We start from the raw sequence: 19,649 nt of genomic DNA on the forward strand, positions 1-19,649 counted from the left end.
GAGATAAGTACTTTCTTAGGAATGGACACAAGCAATCCATCAGGTGGAAGCTTCTGCTCTGGAGTCATCATCTAGATTTGTCCACATATAGAGATATACGCAGGCAGCCAAATTACATTTGCTGAAAGAGGAACAATTGTGGTTCTTGGTTTGGCAGAGAACACTGGAGAGCCTCCTGGATGCGAGTTTTATCATGATCACCTATTTAGCAGATGAATCAATACCATACAGAGTAATTTGTCAGATTGACAGAGGAACGGTTCTGTGCTGCATACATAGGGCATTTCCAGGGTGATCTCCTGTATATCCTACACTGTTAACAAATGTGTTTCTCGATTAAAATTGACAAGTTACTTCAAGTTAGATGCCAAATTATTTCTTCCTATTCAAATTTGACATTTAAGAGGTACCTACAACATATTTGCCCACCATGAACTATATTTGCCACATATTCAAATAAGATTTCCAAGAAAAAAAAAAGGGTAAAATTAGTACAGAACATGTTCATATAGGTTTGCCTACTATTAACATGACTGTATTTATTTAGGGAAAACCTTGGCCCAGATGGGTTAGCTAAAACATGGCAACAGTCATCCTGTTGTTAATCGGTCCTTTCAGGAAGCATTGTAATCCCCATTTTAAAATGTCTGATCTGATTTGTAAATGAGAAAAGTATCAACTTCTACAACATTATATTGTTACAATCCACATAAGAATGGACATTTCCTGTTGCTGCAGGATAATTTTTTGTGCGAAACTTGCTCAAATTAACATTTGGTAGCATATTGGCAATTCTAAATAAGATTTGCTACATAACATTTCTACATAACAAACTTGCTTAGGCTTACCTATGACAGGTATGGCTGCTATGCCCGGATGTTTAAAACATTTTTATGTCTCCTTGCGTTTCCTTTATAATAGCGCCATCCATTGACACTTTGAAGTGGAATTGAAAACCAAAAAAACTACGGAAATGTATTTTGTCCTCTCAGCCGCCCCGTAGATAATGCGAGTTGAATACATTGAATTTATTCTCCCTGTTACTGTAGGTAAACGTCTGCAAAAAGAAATGGATAGTACATACCTAACTAATGATTGCCTGATTCATATATTCTCATTTTTTCACGAAGATGACTTAATTCGAGCGTCTTATGTCTGCAAGGTAGGAGAGTTATATACAGGTTCAACAATATTAATGTAGCCTATAACGCGGAACTAGAATAGGGCCAAGAAATCTGAAAAAATCTTTTAAAATTTGAGTATGTCTATTCTCGGCTGGTAGCTTAAATGTTCCACGTATTTATATTATTTTGTCAAGCAGTTACTTTACTGTGAGACGTCATTCGTTTTTTAATTGATATATGTTTTTAAATAACTTGACTGGTGTATTGTCTTTCAAACTTAAACTATATACTCTACCTTGTCTTTCTTTATATAGGAATGGCATGAAGCAGCAGAAACACCTTGGTTGTGGCGGTGAGTTTTATGAATCTTACCCACTAAATTATTTTTATCAGTAAGCCTGTTAGTGTGTTTAACCATATTTTTTCTATGAAACATACTGGGTAGGGAAAATGGGTGATATGGATGTGGACAGGTGGCTTCAGTAGTGCCAGAATGTGTGCGGTTGGTTTAAAACAGGAGGTAGCAGCGATAGGGATGAAGTGCATTCAAGGATGAGTTGCATTACTTTCAGCATCACTGTAAATACATGTGAACTATTGGTCACCCTTTAATTTCAGTCATTTGCATAGATTATTCATTCATGTGTATTATTTTCTGGAAACTATCTATTTATAGTAATCTTACATTATTTATTTCACCTATGATTATATCAATTACTATTTATCGGTGCCGTCTGCAGACAGATGTGTCTGAAACGGTGGGGTTTCTGTAACATTTCTCTGCTGGCCACTGATCATGGGAAGCGGGCTTGGAAGTGTTATTTCCTGGGCCGGTCCAACCTAGAGATAAAGATGACCGAAGGTAGACCGGGAGGGGACTACGTCTGTAAAAGTTTAAGGGGACACAAAGGTGAGCACACAGCCTCACTCTTTCTCTGGAAACAATTGAACCATATATGGAGTGCTCTGGCCTACCACATGTATATCTTCCAGGCAGGGTGGTTGGGTGTGTGTATCTGTTAAGGAACTCTCCCCAGCTCCCTGACTTCTGCAGCTTCACCCCTACTGTCTGCACTGCATCGTCTGATGGTACAGTCCGTGCCTGGGACGTGCAGCAGGTGAATACAACACCGCCCCCTTTTGCACTTCAGAGAGCTTTACATTTTGTGGAGGCGATTCCACCTTTTCACCGTATGTTGTTCTACCCACCACTAATTGTAATATACGGCTTGTTGAGAGAATAAGTAGCTGATTTTAGCACTTGGGAATTGTTGTTTTACCCAGGGGGACCAGCTGTGGTGCAGCCCAGTTCAGAGTCCTCTGACTGGGATGGTGGCTGGGCCGGGTGGCGCCAGGGTCTTTACGTCTGATACCACCGGGTTGGTCAAGGCCTGGGACAGTCAGAGTGGACAGGAGATATCCTCTTACTCCTCAGCATCCCCACAATGCACCCTGCTCCCTTTCCACGTGGACGCCAGCTCTTTTCTCTTAGTGAGTAACCGGGACACAGGTGCGGTTTGTTGGTGGATGAATATTCAACCGTTACTCGTTTTCCTCAGGTGGGGAACAGCCAAGGCTCAGTCCATACCCTGACCAGTCCCTCGCTGTCGAAGGTGTCCAGTCTGGTGGTATGTGACACATTCAAAGTCAACCTCCTCCTGGCATCGCCCGACAAGAAATGGATCCTCGCCGGGACTAAGGAGAATATGGATATGAGCCCGAAGGTAACTGTAACAGCTGACATGTTTAAGCACTCTCACCGAACCCCGAATGTCCGGGCAAAGTGAGCATCCTTATTTTCCTGCGCATGCTTAACGTGCCGCTTGTCCGTCAGGTGTTGTCCAGTCAGAGTGCGACGTGTCCGTCCGAAGACGAGGATTCCCTGCGCCAGTGTCTTCCCGTCTCCGGTTGCTGTGCTGCCTCCTTCCTTCCCTCACGGCCAGCCACACTGGCTACGGTGCACTGCCGGGAGCACTCACGCCTCCGCCAGGAGAAGACCCTCTCTGTGTTCAACATCAGCGTGAAAAAGACCAGATACAAGTCGGAGGTTCAGGGTAAAGTGTCAAGTTGGAAAACGTGATTCTTCTATTTCGATCATCGTTCCGTGTTACTCCCCTAACTGCCAGTCCACCGGTTTTATTCATTTCGTGGTCGTCTGAGAAACGAAGGCTTCACTGTCACACATGTTCTCCGGTTTCAGTCGAGCAGGTGGAGAAATTCGAGGTGGTTTTTGAGAGCCAGAGCTCAGACATCCTTCTGGAAGGGATGGGCAGCGGTACTCTGGTAGTGGTCGCTGACAAGGAGCTGAGGGTTTACACGCTGAAAGGACAACTCCTCTGTAGCTTCCAGGACCACATTAAACCCATCACTTCTGTTTGTGTGGTAAGGTTGTCACTCATTTGTTTTCAGTATGTATGCCGTGGAAAGTCGTTATGCGTTCGAATGTACATAGTGGAGCTTTAAACACTATAGCATGTGTGAGGAACTGTACCTAGTGGAGCTTTAAACACTATAGCATGGGGGAGGAACTGTACCTAGTGGAGCTTTAAACACTATAGCATGTGTGAGGAACTGTACCTAGTGGAGCTTTAAACACTATAGCATGTGTGAGGAACTGTACCTAGTGGAGCTTTAAACACTATAGCATGGGGGAGGAACTGTACCTAGTGGAGCTTTAAACACTATAGCATGTGTGAGGAACTGTACCTAGTGGAGCTTTAAACACTATAGCATGGGGGAGGAACTGTACCTAGTGGAGCTTTAAACACTATAGCATGTGTGAGGAACTGTACCTAGTGGAGCTTTAAACACTATAGCATGTGTGAGGAACTGTACCTAGTGGAGCTTTAAACACTATAGCATGTGTGAGGAACTGTACCTAGTGGAGCTTTAAACACTATAGCATGGGGGAGGAACTGTACCTAGTGGAGCTTTAAACACTATAGCATGGGGGAGGAACTGTACCTAGTGGAGCTTTAAACACTATAGCATGTGTGAGGAACTGTACCTAGTGGAGCTTTAAACACTATAGCATGGGGGAGGAACTGTACCTAGTGGAGCTTTAAACACTATAGCATGGGGGAGGAACTGTACCTAGTGGAGCTTTAAACACTATAGCATGGGGGAGGAACTGCAGTGTTCAGTATTATATTTTTCCTTTATAAATGTTTTCACTGTTTAGGACGTTATTTAGCAGGATATCTCTTTGTGTAGAAGTCAGCTGTCTATATAAGGTTGTACAGTATGTTGCTGGGAAACCATTTTCTCTCTCAGGATAGTTTCCGTGTAGTCACCGCTTCTCAGGACCTGTCCTTAAGAGTGCTGACCTGGAAAACTGACGGAGATGGAGGACTCATGTTGGAAAGTCGGTACCACTTGTTGGGAGGTTCTCACACCATGTCCAGGTACAGAACGACTTTTCTATCCGCAGAGGAGACAAAGAATATCCGGGCTCTGAAGTTGGATTGATGTACAGTTCATGTCTTATGTTGACAGAGGGTTTACCCACGTGGTCTGTGACTACTCGAGTATCGTGGCCTCAGTAGAAGCGGCAGATGGGAAGGATGTCCTAAAGGCCTACTCTTTCAACTCCTGAGAAACGCCGCCCTCTGAGAGGACATTGCACGTACCATGGCAGTTATCCGCTCAGATGCGTCTGTGCCTTTCCTCCAAGAACCCTCCACTTTTAGAATAGGCATCGTAATCAGAAGTTATTGCGGATGTCATGCAAAGCCTACACAAGAATCAAAGATGCTTTGTTTTCGTATAGTAACACATTTCCTGAACGGTGATAAATCATGAACGTCTTCCATGTAACTGGAGGTGTTTCAGTGACTTTAATGTTACATGCTCAACATAACCAAAGACTTTAAGGCATATACACTAACAAATAATGCTCCTCTGTAGCTCGGTCAGTGCAACACCGATGGTCGTGGGTTCGTTTCCCAGTGCTGTAATTCTACAGAAAATGTATGCATGCATGACTGTAAGATGCTTCGGACACAAATGTCTGCTAAATGGTATATATAATATATATAATATAATACACCAGCTCAATCTCCTAGGCAAAACCAAACTGACAATTTCATTGAAATTCTTAAATTAATTGGAGCAATACTGAGGTACACAATTAAAACAATAATTTACATACAATAAAATGACCGATACGTTGAAAACAGTGGATTCAAAACAGTCTAAATCCACACAGGAAGGCACTATACCAAGTGTCTGCGTGGCGCTGGCTTGGAACAGAAGACCGTTGGATTATGGTATTAGTACTGCAGGGATAGGAGGAATGAATGGAACCTCGTCCTTCTCTATGGCTGTTAATCTCAAGTCATGTAGCACCAGCCTTAGTATCTCTGTCATGCTCGGATACACCGCTGATCCTTTTTCAATCTGGAAAACGTCAAAACAGTTGTTAACCACTGTAATCATCATTTATTTTAATTTGTTCAAATATATATACACACACACATACCTTTGACTAAGAGTTGACACATTAAGCTGTGCGGCAGTTAAAAAGAACAACAACAAGGCTTTGCAAACCCGACACTGGGCCAAAACACCATGGTCTAAACCGGTTCCTGTAGAGGACAATCAGAAGTGTTTTGGCCCTCCAGAACCCGAGCTGAAAAGCCCTGACCTAGATGCTTCGATAATCTACCTTTGTGAAAGCCTTGATGGTGCGGTCCAAGAAGGCAGTCTCCACCTCCTCTGGTATTGTTAGAACATTTGCCATACAGCCCATGATGCACATCAGCATCTCCCTGGGAGCCTGGTTGAGGTGTGGTCAAACAGAAAGAATGCAGATTTACAACAGCGTAGTGCCTCTTGATGAATAGTAATTGTGGGGCTAAGTGCCTTGCTCAAGGATACACCTGGCACGTGACCCAGCAGCCTCCCAAATGCCAGCTCAGGTCCATTCCCATACTGCCTTGACCTGTACTTAAACTGGCAACCTTCTAGTCACAAATGTGCTTCTAACATCTTGGCTAGTCCTACTACCAAATAAGCAGGATAACTGAACTAAACTAGACAGTAGGGAGGGAAATAAGAGTGGTGGATCTATCGTGTATAGTATGATTGGGCCAAAAGTGAGAAGCACTGGTGTAGCCTACAGGAAGTACCGCTGACCATGTCCAGTGTTTTGAAGACAGCCGCTGGGTTTGCAGGGTCGCTGTTGTTAATGTCCAGATTCTGGACATCCTTGACCGAGATAACTGGCTCCTTCAGCTGCTCCAGCCAGGTCCACATCAGTCCAGACAGCACAAATGGGTCCCTTTCCAAAGTACACAGCCTGTCCCATGCCCCTCCCATGTTCAGTTCTGACTGCAAATACACAGACAGACAGACATGCAGACACACACACAGACAAACACACATACAGTTGGTGTTGCTCAAGGAAGCCAGTAGCCTGAACTTTGGTATTCATAAAGATGAAACTAAGTGAATGTTCTTTATGTACAGCTATTGTTCAGGTAAACACGATGTGTCAGTCGTGCCACTGGAGGCCCATGGGGTCATGTCCGACTCAACTGTTTCAGTGTTTACACTTTTACAAAGTTGCTATTTGAAATGTAAAATAGTAATTTCTCTGTCCTGATGTGATATTTTTTTACAAAACCATTTCGTTTTTTTTGGTTTGTCCCAACCAGTGTGTTTTAAATGTTCAAATAAAAAAAAATCAGCTGTCCCAGTGGGGGAACCCTGTTTTAGTGTTTGTATGGGAACAACTATAAACATTTATTTAACCCTTTTTTCCCCCCAATAATGCAGGGACGGTTGTATTGTATCCTGTGGTGATGGAAAGTGTTCCAAAAAACAATGGGATGGAAAGTCAAGTTCCTACCTGCCAGGCGTGCAATCTTTCTTTGTGCTCCTCTTCTCCATCTAGCTCCAGGTCCACGGCCAGGGACTGGGCCACCAGTAGCCTCCTGGCCTCCTTGGACAGCTCTGTCTGGAGGATGATGAAGGGCACCTCGGAATCCTCAAACGGAGTCGGCTGGGACACATTCCCATTGGCCACTAGCTTGGCCCTCTGCCCCTCCTTCCACCTAAACAGCATGTTGTAGTTCTTCTGCCTGGGGTTGCAATCGGACTCGCTGCGCTGCAAGACTTTCTGGGTCTTCCTTAGAAGTGGGGACACCTCTGAAAGGCTCTTCTGCTCCCAGAGGGAGCCGTGGGTTAGGGATCTATCTTGGGAGTCGCAGGTGGTGCTTCTCTGCCTGTATGTTGCCGGGACCGTCGGCAGAGAGTTTAACGAGGGAGAACAGACCACAGGCACATTGCTGGCGGACAGAGAATAGGTGAGAGGTAAGGTCGGTAGGTTGAGCTCTGAGCCCAGCCTGTGCAGGTCTGACTCACTGTAGCTCAGGCTCTTCCGGTGGTAGAACAGTGGTGGTTCGTTGGCGTGCCTGGGTCTGGTTGGGAGTCCCGGCAAGCGTGGCTGACCCCCCAGGATACCCCCCCCAAAGCTGCCTTTGTTGAAGCCGTAGTCGCGGTAACGCTCAAACTCCATCTCCTCCTCAGGTGTCAGGTCAGCGACGTCGAGCACGTCCTCTTCGATGACCTGGCGGTTGTCTGCAATGTCGAGCAGCAGTTTGCAGACCACCTGGATAATTTTGGGCAGGTGTCGGAGCTCCCGCCGTTCGTAGCCGTGTAGCATGTGTCTCTGGCGGGTCAGAAACTGGGACAGGGTGAAAGGGTTGGTTCTTGGCTCAGCACAGGAGAAAATACTCCGTACAGGGACCAGGAACTGGGCAAACTCCCGTACGCAATACAGCTGACCTCTGGTCTGGACCGAGTTGGGTCGTTTGGAACGCACAAACACGATGGCTTGGTCGGCGGTCATCCTTGTGGCGAACACCAGGAAACATGCCAACAACACACCTGGGAAAAAAGCAAAACTGTTAGAGGGAGGGTCAGTCATGTGACTTGCATTTTATTTTTAATAGATGAAAAATAAGTCCGCATTACCTGTCCTTCCCAGGCCAGCGTGACAGTGGACAGCCATCTTCCCTTCCTGCATGGCAAATGACATGACCTTCACCATGTCCAGAATCGATGTGAGGGATCCCACTCCGTAGTCATTCCAACCAAAGTTGTAGAAATATACTGGAATTTAAGCAGATTCCATTACTTAAAAATGATCAGTAAAATTGACTTGGACTCAACTCTCTCATTGTAGAGCAATGCATACGGACTTACTGCCATTCTCCATGAAGACTTCTGGTCGGTAGGAGAATCCACTCTCTGATTCCAGTGCATTGGGACCACAGCTGGCGTGTTCCCCTGGTATCTGGAGGTTTATCACTGTCTTCAGGCCACATCTACACACACACACAATGTAATACATCAATAAGAGTTGTACTGAGTTGACTTATGATTTGACACTCAATATGAGACAGAGTTACCTTTGAAATTGGTCAATGATGTTGTACTTCTCTATGAGAACAGTAGAGGGCCTGGCCATTGCCAGTAGATTCTCTGTGACCCTGAAACACATGGTCTTAACATAACCTTGTGGGTATTATCCATTTGTGTTCAACATACATGTTTCCGTAGCCTTTCTGTTTCCTACCAGGAGGAGTAGAGGCCTCTGATGGCCTGGTTCTCCTCGCTCCAGCGGTCAGGGTTCTCATACTTGCAGTTCTGACCCCCGCAGCCTAGGGAGCACTGTGTGGGTCCAGGGATGACGTGGCGTATCACCTCCCCCACCAATGTGACCTTCGACCTTGGGGTCCTGACTGGGGAGGACGTAAGGCCTTGGTTACACTGGTGGTGTAACAAATGGTGGTACGGCAGTTTTACATTGTCCTTTGTCACCATTTGACCTCAGCAGATTCTTTTAGATTAATTTATGTTGCACTACTTTCAGATCCATTTATGTTGCACTCTGCCTTTGGAGTAGGTAAGAACTGACACATCAACAGACTAATATTATGCACAATTATACAAGTATAAAGTAGTGGTGTCAAGCTCATCTATTACATATTCAATAGAGAATGTGCTGTTTATAGCAAGTAAGCTAATCTGTCATCTGGTGCACTCAATGCAACGTCGGAGCCTGAATGAACAGTGAAATTTGAACGTCATATTGAATGAACAGTAACATTTCTTTACATACACTAGCTACAGAAAATGTTCTGGCCCATTCACTTTCTCCACATTTTGTTGCGTGATTGACTGAATTTATATTTATTTTTTACCATGAATCTACAAACAATAACCAATAAGCAGGGTGAATGCACGCAAGGCTGCTGGTCCTGATGGCGTCCCCGGGCGTGCGCTAGGTGCATGTGCTGGACAGCTGGCAGAGGTCTTCACTGACATTTTCAACATGTCACTGGCCCAGGCGGTGGTCCCAACGTGCTTCAAGACTGCAACCATTGTGCCAGTGCTGAAGCCGTCGACTGTGTCTAGCCTGAATGACTTCCGACCTGTCACACGCACCCCCACGATCATGAAGTGCTTTGATAGACTAGTTCTGGCCCACCTTAAGTCCTGCCTCCCCACAACACTGGATCGCTACCAGTTTTACAGGTCTACAGAGGATGCCATCTCCACAGCTTTACACTCTGCCCTGACCCACCTGGACGAAACCAACACCTATGTGAGAATACTATTCATAGACTTTAGCTTACCATTCAACATGGTCATCCCCTCTAGGCTGGTCAACAAACTCCATGACCTGGGGATCTGCCACTCTCTCTGCAACTAGACTTTGGACTTCCTAACCAAGAGACCCCAGTCTGTTAGGTTAGACAACCTCACCTCCTCCACCCTGATCCTGAACACTGGTGTTCCACAAGGCTGTGTGCTGAGCCCCCTCCTGTACTCCCTCTTCACCCATGACTGTGTTTCTGTACACAGTTCTAACACCATCGTCAAGTTCGCAGACAACACCACGGTGGTAGGCCTGGTCAGTGACAATCACGAGTCAGCCTACAGTGAGGTTAAGCACCTGGCGGCATGGTGTGCTGACAACAACCTGTCCCTCAATGCAAAGAAAACCAAGAACCTCATTGAGGGTTACAGGAAGTCTAAAGGTTACAGTCACACCCCAGTTCTCATCGATGGTACTGAGGTGGAGCGTGTGTCCAGTTTGAAATTCCTGGGTGTCCACAACTCCGAGGACTTCTCCTGGACCCTCAACACCTCAGCCTTGGTCAAAAAGGTACAGTAGCCTGTAGCCTGTACTTTTTGAGGAGGATGAAGAAGGCCCAACTGTCCTGCAAGATCCTTGTGAACTTTTACCACTGCACAGTCCAGAGCATTCTGACAAACTGCGCCACAGTGTTGTTTAGCGGTTGCTTCCAACCAGAAGGCCCTGCAACGGGTGGTGAAAACCGCCCAGCACATCACTGGTGCCCAGCTTCCAGCCATCGTAGCCCTCCAGCGAAAGCGGTGTCTGCTCAGGGCACACAGCATCATCAAGGACCCTTCATATCCATGCCACAAACTGTTTGCCCTCCTACCATGAGACAGGCGATACAGTTCTCTTTGTTCCCATACCAGCAGGCTCAGGAACAGAGTTCAGCAACTCTGTGTCCCATCACTAAACATAACCCCCAGCCTCTCAGGAACCTTGTTGTTCTACTCCCTTTGTACTACTCTGACACTGCCTTGCTAAGTCTGACAATGGACGTTTTCAGTTGTTACATACAAGTCTAACTCAGGGACCTCATTGCTGCTCTCCCTGCATCCCGGTTGCACATGCTACCTTACTCCTTCAATCTGCCATGATTGCACATCTAAAGCCATTAATAATTCCCATTTGTACTCACACAACTATTTATCCCACTGGTAACATACTCTATGCTTAATACTTGTAAATGTTCTGCCCTCCTCTATTTGCCTTAATTGCACATTTAGTATTGCCATTTGCACTGCATTTGCCTTCATTGCACATCTATACATACCATTTGTAATACACATATACTTAATACTTGTTCTGCCCTCTTCTATTTGCACTTCTGGTTAGATGCTAACTGCATTTCGTTGTACTTTACTTGTACTTCTTCAATAACAATAACAAAGTTGAATCTAATTTAGTCTAATCTAATAATGACAAAGGCAAAATGCATATTTGTTTTGGAGCCAATTGGAGAAAAGATCCTTGGAAATATCACATATGGTTCTAAACGTCTTCCATTTCACAATGATGGAAGCTACTGTGCTCATGGGGAATGTTTAAATGCTTTAACAATTATTTTCATAACCAAATCTATGCCTTGACACAATTATATCTCAGAGGTCTATGCAGAGTTCATTGGGCTTCATGGCTTGCTTTTTGCAATGAGATGCACTGTGAAGTGTGATCTTATTCATATGGGTGTGATCTAAATCATGTCCAATCAATTGAATTTGCCGACAAATGGACTCCAGTCAAGTTCGAGAGACTTCTGAAAGGTAATCAAAGGACAGAGGATGTATTGGGGCTCAATTTGTAGTTTCATGGTAGATTATGGATGCATATGTACATGAGAAATCAGTTTTGTATTTTTTATAAATTGGCACAAATTTATACAAATTTGTATTTGGTTTGTCATTATGGGGTATTATGTATCGATTGATGAATTTAATGAATAATAAATTCAGTCTTTAATAAAATGTGCAGAAAGGGAAGGAATATGAATACTGAATTAAGTCACTGTATTTACTGTATTAAATAATATTTTGACTTTTTCAATAAGAAGTGAAATGGTTCATATGAAGTGACAGTATAAAATGACAGTCTTTTAAAGAGTATTTGCATGTATATATCTGAATTACCCATTGGGAAAAAACACTATGCTTTAGTTGACCAAATCCTCACATCAGTGTAAGGGTATTTAAGTAGTAAACATTTTTGTATGAATTATTCCCAAATTCTCTGAACACCATGACTGTATCAAGCTTGCGATTATATACGCTTGGAGTCATTTACTTAACCTTGTGGAACGCCAGCTGTGGCTGGAATGTTTAATCTGAAATTAAAACTGCTGGAGAATAGTCATGTTTTGCATCACTGTTGAAAAACTCTAGTGGGGTGTATATCAATATGTCTTTATCCTAGATGTTATAAAGGTCAAGGCTGAGTGTGTGCCTACACGACTCCATGTGGGCGAGGTACTCCACGGTACTCCACTGCTTGTCTGATGATGGGGTGTCGTATGACTGAACACTCAAGCAGACTTCCACTGCCATGGCAGTGCCTTGGGACAGAGGGACAAACACAAACATATACGTTAGTCAAAGATGCAACCTCATCTGCATTTCATAAAACAGACGATACTGTAGGTCCATGTGTCCATCAGTCTGCTCAGATAATATCTAAGAAAAGGTCACCTAATCTACACATATGCTTTGATTTCGACTACCTATTTGAGATATACATTATAATTATCCATAATTAATATGGTGGGAAGGAGTCTGGTGTATGGTCAATATATACTGTGGCTAAGGGCTGTTTTTAGGGACAACATAACTCCAAATATACAGCCCTTCATAGTGGTACTTTGGCAATATACATAAAACCTCATTGCTGACTTATTGCTACTATAAAATGTATAATTATAACAGTTGAAAATATGTTTTGTACACATACCATCCCTTCAACCCAATCAGCACTCAGTGATAAAACTACCAGTTTATAATAGACTGTACTATTGGTGTGCCAAACATTTTATTTTAATTATATTAGACATGGGTTTATAATAACAATAATGCAGCTCAGGATAATCATATGCACAACGTCCCACACTGAAGTGCTGTATTCAGGCACTCTGCACTGAGTCATGCCTAAGAACTGTCCTAAGTACTGGTATATTGACCATATATCACACCCCTTTGTGCCTTATTACTCGATTAATGATTAGTAGGTACTTTCCTGGATTCTAATGGGCAGTTGGGGTATATGAATACCATGGGTGTGACAAATAAAACCTATTGCTCTAACTACGTTGGCAATTTTATTATAGCAATGAGGCACCTTGGGGTTTATGCCATATGGCCCTATAACACACTCCCTACCGTCTTACAGCCTAAATATCCCATGCCTCTAAGCTGTTCAGCATCACATGCTCAAACAATCCAGTTTATTACATGGATATAATAAGTTAGGATTTTAGGTAAAACAGATAGACCCTCCTTACTTGACACCAAACAAGTCACCATTTAGGAAGAATATTACTCAAGATTAACTACAGTAAAAGAAAAAGCAACTTAACTTAAATTCTTCTTTGCACTTTTACCTGCAGCAGCACCAGGGTGGACCTAGTGAAGTTCAGCATCTTCAGCCATCCACATAAAACGACTCCACATTCCTGCCTTGGATCTGACACGCCAGCTGACTCCGGTCCCTTTTCTCCCGGTAAATTAGGAAGTGGCTCCACCATCCAGTGCCTGCACTATCCTTGTTTCTGGGCTGCCAATGTCACACATCCTACATCCCACCCGGGACAGGCGTAGGACCACACTCTCCTAGCCTAGTTCCCTCGAGAGGTGCCGGAGAAAAGGGGACTATCTGAGATATAGGTTGATCTGTAGCGCGGCCTGGTAAGACACTTACCACTTCGCTCCTCGACACACCTCCTGTCTTAATAAACATATAGTGCACTTCTCCTAGCAGTGGGAGCTGTAGGAGGTCTATTCCTGACATGTCCCGGATTAACCAACCAATCTCATTAGTGTGGAAATAGGTTGAAGAGGCAAAGGCCCGTGGCCTCGACCTGACAGAGAATCAAAAGTGATTAATGACACGACATTCTAGACTCCCTTCAGTGGACAGCCAGACCATGTAAATATTTGTTGGACATTACTGGCTCCGGAAGAACCGGCCAGGGGCACTCGTGGTTTGTGTCTGGGTTTGGGTCTGAATGACTTACTGTACCAAGCACCGTCAAGTTCACTTCTGATAGGCTTACCTGAGATAGGTGAAAGCTGATAATGGTACCTCGGCTAAGAAGGGATGGAGTAAAAGATACCTTGCTGACGCATCTCAGACTGTTCTAATGACCCCCACAATGAATGGTAATTGGGTTCTCTTAAGTAGTCGGGAAAGTACCTCCGGTTTTCCTCTGGTGATTTAGAACCTTCTGGTAGGTTAATGTTTCCCCAATAATATTGACTCATTCAACTTTTATATGGCGCTTTAAATTACAGAAACAAATCTCAAAGCACTGGAATAAGCCAAAGAAAACAGCTATAATAGATTAGCTCCATTTTCAGTTGATAAAGCTTCTGAGGGATAAAGCAGTGGCCATTATAACAAATGATTCGTGAAAGTGGAACAGGCTCTTGATTAGAAGATTCTAAGTCCTGTGTCTCTTCTTATTACATTTACTTACACCAACTTACTTACCTTGGTGCTATTTAAGCTAAGACACTGAGTGTTAAGTCAGTGGCGGTGGATTCTCCTACACTATTCTCCTCCTTCTGCTACACTGTTTTGAAAGGATATCTACCGGTAATTGTGTTAGGAGTCTTACATAACAGAGAGCAATACATGGTCTCTGGGTAAGAGGATGCTGTTGAGAAGATTAGCCTGACCTGGTGAGATTGATGTGCCAACAGCTGCCTAGGCACCACCAGGGGCAGACAAGTTAACATAATGTATACACTTATATGGTTAGGGGTTTGATCCCCAATTAAAGTCATACCGAAAAAAACGTGATTTGTGCTGGTCCTATGTTGCTCCCCTGCTAGACACTAAATATAATTAATTGGGGTAAGGCCCAAAAGGAAAGAAGACTGAACAAGAACTATGTTTGGACAAACTGCACTGGAGAACGGAATAAATCCCTGGTTGTTAGAACATACTTCACTGAAGACCTCAATAAGTCTGTGTTCGGCTGCAGAAGAGATTTGTAAACCCGACAGCTCCACCACCTGGCTAAAGATGGCATTGACAGGCAGTAGAAAGAAATGAAGCCTTACCATGATCTTAAGCAGATCAGTTTGCAATATGATGACTAATTCACCTGCTAAAAAAATTAAATAAGAGTCAAATAATTAAAATCTTTTAATTTCAATCTTACCATGGTCTTGCCTCCCTCTAAGTCACATTGAATTCTATGATCTTCTAAAAGTGAGCTTTTGCATCAAAGCATAAATTCAAAGGGTAAAACATCAAGTGCACATTAAGTAACTGTCCCTTTCACAACCAACAGTACTATATCAAGTGAAGCAGCATCAGGGTAAATAACCGAGTGGCTGCGGATTCAACATTTTCAGGATCTTTAGTCGCCCAGACAACGTACTCAAAAAATGTCTTGGAGGCGGTAAAACTTACCTTTCACATTTGAACAAGATGGTGTTTCTGTCTCACTATTATGGTTTATTACACCATTACATTTGAGTTTAGAGTACTGTAATCAATGTGATCTTGTAAATAAGGCTGTGTATGAGTGGACCTAATTTTACAGGGGACATATGACTTTTATGGTACTAGTGGCATAAATACTAGAATAAATGAACAGAACACATCTGCAGTTAATATTTAAAATATATTTTTCAGCAAAATATTTAATTGCCTGAAATATTCCCCATTTAAAATGTTCTCTCTGGCCCTTCTATTTGTTTTCTTTGACTTTTGTCTCCTCATACTTGCAGTACTCTTTCCCCACCCTAAAACAACCTGTACTAGCTAATACTATTCCAACCTCAATCAGTATGGGAAGGGAGGAGAGAAGTCGTGTCAGTGTTAAAGATTCTGTATAAATGTTTGAGGCAGGATTCTACACAGTTCACCTTCAAATGTATTATGGCTAACTTATAACTGACTGATCTACACATATTTAGTTGTCTTTATGATGCAAGGTGATCTGTAGGTCAGTTAATTGTCAGTTGGCCTCAGTCATTTCGATTTTTTTGAACACAGCCACCGACGGAGCTTGAAATACTGCCCGCCTTCACCAAAATAGTTCTACTAGCAGAGGACATTTGACAAAGAACACATGACCAGAAATAAATCCAAAGATTCAGGAATCTCTAGAACTCTTAGCTTCGTGAGACTAAATATCCAGAAAAGGTTGGATCTGCAACCACTACCATAACGGAAATGGACACAAAAATGACACCTCTATTGTTCTGTAGGGTTTTTCTACATAAGTGCTAAGGGTGACACAACAATATTGGTTAACTCAACCAATACAGACAAACGTGATAAGGGATAGGTCATCCAAATTACAAAACGACACATTGGTTTAGTTATGTTTCCCTGGCAGTTGCTAACATTTTAGCATTTGTGACAAAATCACACTTAACCTGAATGAGATGTGTTAATAAATGCAAAAAGGTTTACATTTGGAAACTGCCAGGGGAACGTAACTACAGCATAGATTCATCAAATTGTCCACTGACTGCTAACAGGATAAGGAAAATCAAGTCTATTTTTTTTTTCAATATAATAAAAACAATTTGGCTGCTGACCATCAAAGTGTTATTACACCCACTGCCTGAGATCTGCCTGAGAGATACAGAGTAGGTACAAGTTGCCTCTAACTGCTAATACCCAAACAGATCATTTAGTTTTTATTCCAATGGTTAAAATTACAACAGAGTTCAAGCTAATCAGATTCTAAATCTGTTGTTAGGGGCAACTTCTACCTCCACCGGGACATCCACCAGTCTCTCCTGGTCAAGGTGATCCGTGTCGGGCTTTTTTGTGTCCTTTCTGTCCATGCTCTTGTGATCTCATCGCTAAGCCCTCTGGTCTCCTCTGTGGTGCTCAGCTTACAAGCCAGCACACTTCTACCTCTTCTTCTTCTTCTGAGGCCCTTTCAGAGGGGAAGAGACAAAGAGCAGGAAGCTAGTAAATTAACAACACACTAAAAGGTATTCCTTTGACACCCTTCTACATAAAGTCTCCTGAGGCCTAGTGGACAAAAGCCCTGCTAAATCTAGACTGTGTACTGTTGTAATTCACACTCCTTCGGTGTGAGTGCAGATCTACCTGTAGATGCTGCAGGGCTCCTCCAGATCTTATTGTTGATTTTCTCACCCAGCAGGTAGAGGGGCGCCATGGAGACGCAGGCCACACCCAAGAATATTACCAGGGACACGGGACTCAGACGTTCCATGATGGGGTAGACCCAGATACCAGCCGAATAGTGCACCCACAAAACCCTGGGGGGGGGGGGGGGTAGGTATGTCAAAACGTTGGAAAAGTATAACATTCCATCCAGTGAGATACGAAACGCTTTACATCCGACCGCAACGGTTAGATCCTTACTGACCATCCCAGATATAGAGCGGAGAACGTAGCCAGACCCAGGATGCCTCTCATCTTGCTGCCGTATCTGTGAGGCTGAATATACATTTGCAACAACGCCAAGGGCAGGATGACGGTGTGCTGTAAACAAAACAGACATGAGTTAAAGAACAATCGAAAACCACATCCAGCCTGTAACGCAGCAGAGCATCGCATGTGTTGACGCACTGTGACCACAAAACACAGGTATGTCATTTTAGCATTAGGAAGAAAAAACACACACACACACACACACACACACACACACACACACCCAGAAATAGATTGAGAAACAAAAAGGTATAAAATGGAGGAAGAGGTCAGGCTATTCTGTTGTCGGTGCTTCCTGATTGTGAAACATTTACACCAAGTGACTGAGCACAAATAGAGAAAACAGTTTCTGACAAGGTCTGCTGCTGTTAACTAGCCAGCTCTGTACTGTGGAAGCATAAGAGGCAATAGGCCACAGAGATGTGTGTCCAATATTCAACGGCCCATTACTAATGTAGTTCTCAGATGTGGTGTTTTTAAATCACTTGGTTGGTTGCATACTACTGGTAACACAGCACAGTACTGTTTGACTGGCTATGTTAATTGATGTGCAATAATGATAAAAATAAAAAGCTGAACCAGACTGTAATCATATTCAGATAAACTCCCTTGAAGGTCTTCCGCATGATCTCTTCACAGAGCCATGTGGTACGAAATAACACTAAACAGTACAACCAATTCAGTACAGCAATATCTTTCACTAAAAATGCTGGGATCATGATGGTACAAAGTCCACCATGTGCAGGGTGACCGTGACTTTCCACTTACCAGAGCATGGTTCAGCCAGATAGGAATAATATCATCTAGAATCTTGGGGTAGACCAGCTCTCTGTCATAGTGATATATCGACCAGAAAGACAAAAACACAAACTGGGGAAATGAGAAAAGGGTGTATTATGTCCAATTCATGTTCACATAATGCATATTACAAACAATAGCAGTTAATATGGATTGTACTTGACATACATGTAATATGCTTACATACAACAAATTCATGTAGAAGTTACTTACTGCCCCTAAAGGAAAGGCTAAAATTGTGAAAATGGTGTCTCTTAATTTCACTAGGAAAAGAGGTACACCACATCTTAAATTTTTGGATGGCAATATCAGATGGATGATGTCAATCAAAACAACGAGTCCGAAGAACAACGTCTGTAAAACCTGTGGGGGGAAAAATACAGAAATGGTTATTCAACTTTGATCACCGCACAGTCCGGGGATAACAATGGGCCATTGTCATATGAATAATAAAATAATGTAATGTAAATGTGTCTCACGTGCTTGAAGCCAGTTAAGTAATGCACACGCAAGAATGAGGAACTAAGTTATTTTGTTTACATACGGCGTTTCGCCTACAGCAGGTCCCATTCATTTCAATGACATTTCGTTTGCATCGTACTCGATGTCAACATTGAAGCGTAGTGTACCAACCAACGATACTTACCAGATTAAGGAAAGTCAGATATTTCCAGCGGCCTCCATATGATTTTGCTCCTGGGTGGCTTTTCAATGAACAATTCGCGGATAACGTAAAGATATACCATGAAAATATTACTAAATGAACGAGAAGATATGCTCTCCAAGACATGGTCGTAGCCATTTTCCCCGGTTTATGAGCTTACGTATGAGAATAGGAGCAAGCGCCAGTGAATTGTATGCTGCATTCACGTCATATCAGAATGCAGGCTGTTCTACGTCCGAGTAGTAACGACCAGAATTCGCAACTCTGAGTTTGCTACTGCAGGCAAGCGAATAGATATTTTGGGTAAAATATGTATTTAAATGTGTATTTGTAATTCACGCTCTTACGTAACTCTTAGCTTACTATTGAGGCTTCACGTTAGATAATTGCATTTACTTTATGGTTCTATCAAATGTAAGCATTTTGAACCCGTTTTAAGCAGTATGGTGAGGAAAGTAATCTAAACTCTGGGGAAGAGGAAGTGGAAATAATAATAATCAAAAGGCTTTATTTTGCCCTTTGCACACCCCGTGGTTGCTATGTTCAAACTAACTGAACTTCAGTTTTACAAATTTTTTATTTAGGATATCCTAAACGTGAATGTGGCTTTTGTGGCTGTAGCTTAAACGGTTCCAGTGTAACAATGAATGCCAACGTCTTCTCCAGAGAAATTCAACACCCTCCCTAATAGATGTAGCTTCATCTAGATGTTACCAGTAGGGGGCTCAGTACTGTTCTGAGCACTGCTCCTGAGAGTGATATTACCAGTAGGGGGCGC

At 43.2% G+C, this 19,649-nt stretch overlaps 3 protein-coding genes across 4 annotated transcripts; 1 reads left to right on the plus strand and 2 right to left on the minus strand.

The window, feature by feature from the left end:
* The first annotated feature begins 1,004 nt into the window (after window positions 1–1,004).
* On the plus strand, window positions 1,005–4,965 carry fbxw12 (F-box and WD repeat domain containing 12). Its single transcript, XM_010895302.3, has 10 exons — window positions 1,005–1,162; window positions 1,439–1,476; window positions 1,865–2,034; window positions 2,118–2,242; window positions 2,409–2,615; window positions 2,684–2,848; window positions 2,959–3,178; window positions 3,325–3,506; window positions 4,398–4,528; window positions 4,620–4,965. Exons 1-10 carry the CDS (start codon window positions 1,007–1,009, stop codon window positions 4,717–4,719), a joined length of 1,494 nt encoding a protein of 497 aa, XP_010893604.2. The 5' UTR covers window positions 1,005–1,006; the 3' UTR covers window positions 4,720–4,965.
* A 396-nt stretch (window positions 4,966–5,361) lies between these two features.
* ptpdc1b (protein tyrosine phosphatase domain containing 1b) lies at window positions 5,362–15,034 on the minus strand. 2 transcript variants are annotated; one of them, XM_010895303.3, is made up of 10 exons: window positions 13,361–15,034; window positions 12,218–12,322; window positions 8,707–8,872; window positions 8,540–8,620; window positions 8,334–8,455; window positions 8,103–8,240; window positions 6,976–8,015; window positions 6,261–6,455; window positions 5,791–5,901; window positions 5,362–5,522 (listed from the first exon to the last, which is right to left on the minus strand). In XM_010895303.3, exons 2-10 carry the CDS (start codon window positions 12,312–12,314, stop codon window positions 5,388–5,390), a joined length of 2,085 nt encoding a protein of 694 aa, XP_010893605.1. In that variant the 5' UTR covers window positions 12,315–12,322; window positions 13,361–15,034; the 3' UTR covers window positions 5,362–5,387. The 2 variants fall into 2 exon arrangements, with proteins under 2 accessions (XP_010893605.1, XP_034151756.1); XM_034295865.1 differs by lacking the exon at window positions 13,361–15,034 and having other exon boundaries at window positions 12,218–13,347.
* Window positions 15,035–15,116: 82 nt separating this feature from the next.
* On the minus strand, window positions 15,117–19,079 carry adtrp1 (androgen dependent TFPI regulating protein 1). Its single transcript, XM_010895301.4, has 6 exons — window positions 18,854–19,079; window positions 18,421–18,570; window positions 18,178–18,279; window positions 17,345–17,460; window positions 17,062–17,234; window positions 15,117–16,885 (listed from the first exon to the last, which is right to left on the minus strand). The coding sequence occupies exons 1-6, from the start codon at window positions 19,007–19,009 to the stop codon at window positions 16,860–16,862; spliced, it is 723 nt and encodes a 240-aa protein (XP_010893603.1). The 5' UTR covers window positions 19,010–19,079; the 3' UTR covers window positions 15,117–16,859.
* Between the last annotated feature and the right edge of the window lie 570 nt (window positions 19,080–19,649).

This window comes from Esox lucius, chromosome 12 (assembly GCF_011004845.1).
Source record: "Esox lucius isolate fEsoLuc1 chromosome 12, fEsoLuc1.pri, whole genome shotgun sequence".
Lineage (NCBI taxonomy): Eukaryota > Metazoa > Chordata > Actinopteri > Esociformes > Esocidae > Esox > Esox lucius.